At 33.0% G+C, this 4021-nt stretch overlaps 1 protein-coding gene across 1 annotated transcript; it reads left to right on the forward strand.

The window, feature by feature from the left end:
• Positions 1-430: 430 nt before the first annotated feature.
• Positions 431-1857, forward strand: ccl20l (C-C motif chemokine ligand 20-like). Its single transcript, XM_055203153.2, has 4 exons — positions 431-589; positions 886-1003; positions 1333-1410; positions 1553-1857. The coding sequence occupies exons 1-4, from the start codon at positions 520-522 to the stop codon at positions 1623-1625; spliced, it is 339 nt and encodes a 112-aa protein (XP_055059128.2). The 5' UTR covers positions 431-519; the 3' UTR covers positions 1626-1857.
• Positions 1858-4021: the final 2164 nt, after the last annotated feature.

Below are 4021 nucleotides of genomic sequence, written 5' to 3' on the forward strand. Positions count from 1 at the left end.
TTAAGTTTGAACAACCCAGCATAGGTTAAATTACAACCAAGTGGGTTGGGTTCATCCATTTTTGACCCAATGATTCTTTAGAGTGCATGCATAATATTTTTCATGTTAGACATCAAAGAGACAAGAATTGAAAACACTTTTTGTCACAAGCACCATGATGACAACACTGATTTACGCCCTAATTTCTTAATCCCCTATGCAGTCCATAAAAATTACAAAGCAGTAAGGCAAATGTGACATTCAAAGCTCTTCTAAAATAAACATGCAGGACTTCTTACTCATGTGATTGCTTAAGAATAGAAAGCATCTTAGATCACTCTGCACATGCGGTTAAAACCTGCTTTGTAAGCAATATAAAATTTCTGCTTGTATTGGCTTCCTGTCCCCTTTTCACATGTTGCTGTCCCCATTTTTGACCCCGAATCTTGATTTGCTCTAAGATATGGGTATATCTCGCTTATATATAAAGCCCTGCGGTATCGAAGCAAACATCTTTGACTGACTGATACAACTCTCATAATGTCTGTAGTCACAGTTGCTCTCATCAGCAGCCTGCTTCTATGCTTGTTTCCTCAAACTCCAGCAGCTTGTAAGTCCAGCATGCATACTAACACTTTATAAGCTTTGTATTTGTTGTTGTTGATTTGTTCAATTATTTTAATTATTTATTTAACATACTGTATAGAGGCAATATATGACTCAGTCTGTAAAAAACACAACTAGTTATTTTTTGTGAATAAGGTTTTTGGTCACGTCAAAGATTGAAATCAAATTTTGATGGTTATAACCGCATGATTAGATTATGAGACTTAAGTCTGAATTTCAGATATGAAGTCATTTTCTGTTTGATGTATCTGTTGCTGTGCGTGTTTTGTGTCATATCAGACGGGCCGATGAACTATGCCTGTTGTGTGAAATACACTCGAGAGCCTTTGCCCTTCAGTTGGATCAAAGGCTACATCGAGCAGAGCTCCCGTGAGGTGTGTCGTATGGATGCCATTATGTGAGTACTGTAACCAGGTGACCACAGAAATGAGTCAGGGTTCACCCACCTACCCACAACAAAGTGGTTACACCAGCATAAGCAATGCATTTAAATATGTGGCACATACTGTAACTGTCACGAAACCCACGGCATTATAACAGGGCACTATTATTACAGCATTATTACATTTGCCTTTAATCTTAAAGAATAACATATAACAATAAGCAGCCTTTTGACAAAAATAATACTGGATGGTTGTTGAATTTAAAGTTTGATCCAGAAAATATATGTAGTGCAACAAGTGCATTTGAGATATATGTAATTGATGTCATAATCTTTTTTTTAAGTTTCTTTACCAAGCACAAGAAGAAGGTGTGTGCGAGCATTAATGACAATTGGGTAAAAGAAATTCTTTATCGTCTAAGGTAAGAAATGGGTGCCCTGGGTGTTTCGTAACCTTAAAAAGAAGTCTCATGTAACATTTATATCTCAAATTAGTGACAAATGTACTTGCTCTTTCATGTTGATCATATAACATTTAATGACTTAAATTTGTATTTTTTACAGCTCAAAAATGAATAAAAAGACACGTACTAGACATCAGCACCTCACCACTGCCAAAATGGACAGCAGCCCATAGTTTCTGCGGATAGTTGTGGTTTTATTTGAGTGCAGAATGCAGATTACATTCATTTCAGATCTGCATCTGTCATCATTTGTTCATGATTTCTAATCTGACAAAATATTAACTGTATACTGTCTTCTGTGTGAATCTTTATTTTTTATTCTTTATGTTTTATGTATGATTATAAAGTCTGAGATGTTTGTCATTGTTTGTAAACAATGCTGAAATAAACATAGCATTAAAGTCACTCCGTGAATGTCTCTAAATCACTAATAAATAATGCGTTCAAACCTACATAGCTATTACTAAAGACAATACTAATCACTCTTGTTTAGAATAACACATAGGCCTATCTATAAAGGGATCTGCTTTTTCTACATCAGAGATTATGTCCAAATTGGCAAGGTTTTTGTTATTCTCCATTTTTGGAGCTCTGGGTACAGGTGTCCCAATGTTAATATCATTCATCATCTGAAAGATAGAAACATCCATATCTATTTTTTTTCTTACAACCATCAGGCAAAATAGTTAACTGCAGTTGAATTAGTTAGTCACTATAAAACAAACCGCCATTAACGCTTCTGTATAAATGTAAGTATAATTTTTCAATGTAATGTTTTTTTATTAAAAACCTGAAGATACTCCGCAAATTTTATAAAGTTGTTGTGATGGGTGTTTACATTGTCAAATATTGCTCTTTGCTGCTCAGGAGAGGATTTATCCCGAAAGAAGTCAAGTGTTGTATTGCTGTCCCAGAGTTTATGGTTAAAAAGATTAGAAGTTAAAAAGATCATAAGAAAAATAAAGATTATTTTGCTGTGTTACAAAAAATGCAAAACCAATCACTCATCACTAAATGTTGGACAGTGCTGCCACCTAGAGCGAACATACTCAAATTACATGTGATTAATTTGACATTAAAGGGATAGTTCACCCAAAAATGTCAATTCTGTCTTAATTTACTCATCCTCATTTTGTTCTAGGCCTGTATGAATTATTTTTTTCTGATGAACACAAAAGAAATGATGAAAAGCACACAGAATTCAATGGGAACCGTCAACTCTGTGCTTACCATATTTTATCAAAATATCGTCATCATCATTTATCACAATACTTCCATAGTATTTGTTTATTCTACTATGGAAACCAATGGTTTCCACCAGCTGTGAGCTTATCCTCATTTACTAAAATGTCCTCTTTAGAGAAAAGAAATTCATACAGGTCTAAAACAACATGGGGGCAGATGTGGACACTACTTGAGTATTTTAATTACATATTCCAAGCATCTGTGCTTTATCAGAGTGTTTGTCTTGGGGAAAAATGTACTTTACTAAAAAAAATTCACTACATTCTAAAGCATAGAATCATACTGTATATTCCTTTTATAATACATATTAAACTTGATTTAATACCTAAATACATAAAAATTGCACTTTTACTTTTCTTTAGTAAAAGTACCAAAGTACTTTTTACTTAAGTAAAAGTAAAATAAATCCGCCTCTGCATGGGGGTGAGTAAATAATGACACATTTTTTTATTTTTGGGTGAACTGTCCCTTTAAAGAATGTTCTCTGTATTTGTAGCATGCATTAGTCATTTACTTATAAATCACTGTAATCAAGACAATAAAATTAAAAAAACTTAAACTGATGTCTAAGGTTCAAAAAGTCTTTAGTGTCCATTGCGGATATTGTTGCTTTAAAGGGATAGTTCACTTTAAAATGAAAATTCTGTCACCATTTACTTATGAATTTATTTTTTCTGTTCAACACAAAAGAAGATATTTTAAGAAATGATGGTAAACACACAGTAGTAAGTGACCATTGACTTTCATAGTAGGAACAAAATATTTTGGAAGTATTGTGATAAATGATGAAAAAAATATTTTGATAAATGATGGTAAGCACACAGCTGATGGTACCCATTAAATTTCATCATATTTTTTATTCCTACTATGGAAGTCTATGGTCACTTACTGCTGTGTGTTTACCATCATTTCTTAAAATATATTCTTTTGTATTCATCAGAAAAAAGAAATTCATACAGGTTAAGAACAACATGAGGATGAGTAAGTGATGACAGAATTTTCATTTTAAAGTGAACTATCCCTTTAACTCCACAAAGTTACTCCAGTTATGTCTATATCCTGAAAAAAATATGTTTGATTTATTATTCATGTAAATCAACTTTGACAAATCATACCACAGACAGGATGAACATAATTGATTACAAAACCAAAGACAAGTGGCTTATATTGATATTACAGATGTTTTAAGCTCTGATGCTCATACCATTAAACTGGCCTGTTCATTTCTAGATCGCTTGCCCTGCTGGAAAATGCTTTTACAAAACCTCAGATTTATGTAACTTTGATGGTAGCTATGTTTGGTTGTCTATAAAAACAACATTAT

This window comes from Misgurnus anguillicaudatus, chromosome 2 (assembly GCF_027580225.2).
Source record: "Misgurnus anguillicaudatus chromosome 2, ASM2758022v2, whole genome shotgun sequence".
In the NCBI taxonomy this organism is placed as follows: Eukaryota; Metazoa; Chordata; class Actinopteri; order Cypriniformes; family Cobitidae; genus Misgurnus; species Misgurnus anguillicaudatus.

Bases quoted from the DNA above. Each gene is read 5' to 3' on its own strand.
- ccl20l (XM_055203153.2), top strand. From the start codon at position 520: ATGTCTGTAGTCACAGTTGCTCTCATCAGCAGCCTGCTTCTATGCTTG. The intron at 590-885 runs GTAAGTCCAGCA...GTGTCATATCAG, and splicing joins TCCTCAAACTCCAGCAGCTT to ACGGGCCGATGAACTATGCC. The intron at 1,004-1,332 runs GTGAGTACTGTA...CTTTTTTTTAAG, and splicing joins TGTCGTATGGATGCCATTAT to TTTCTTTACCAAGCACAAGA.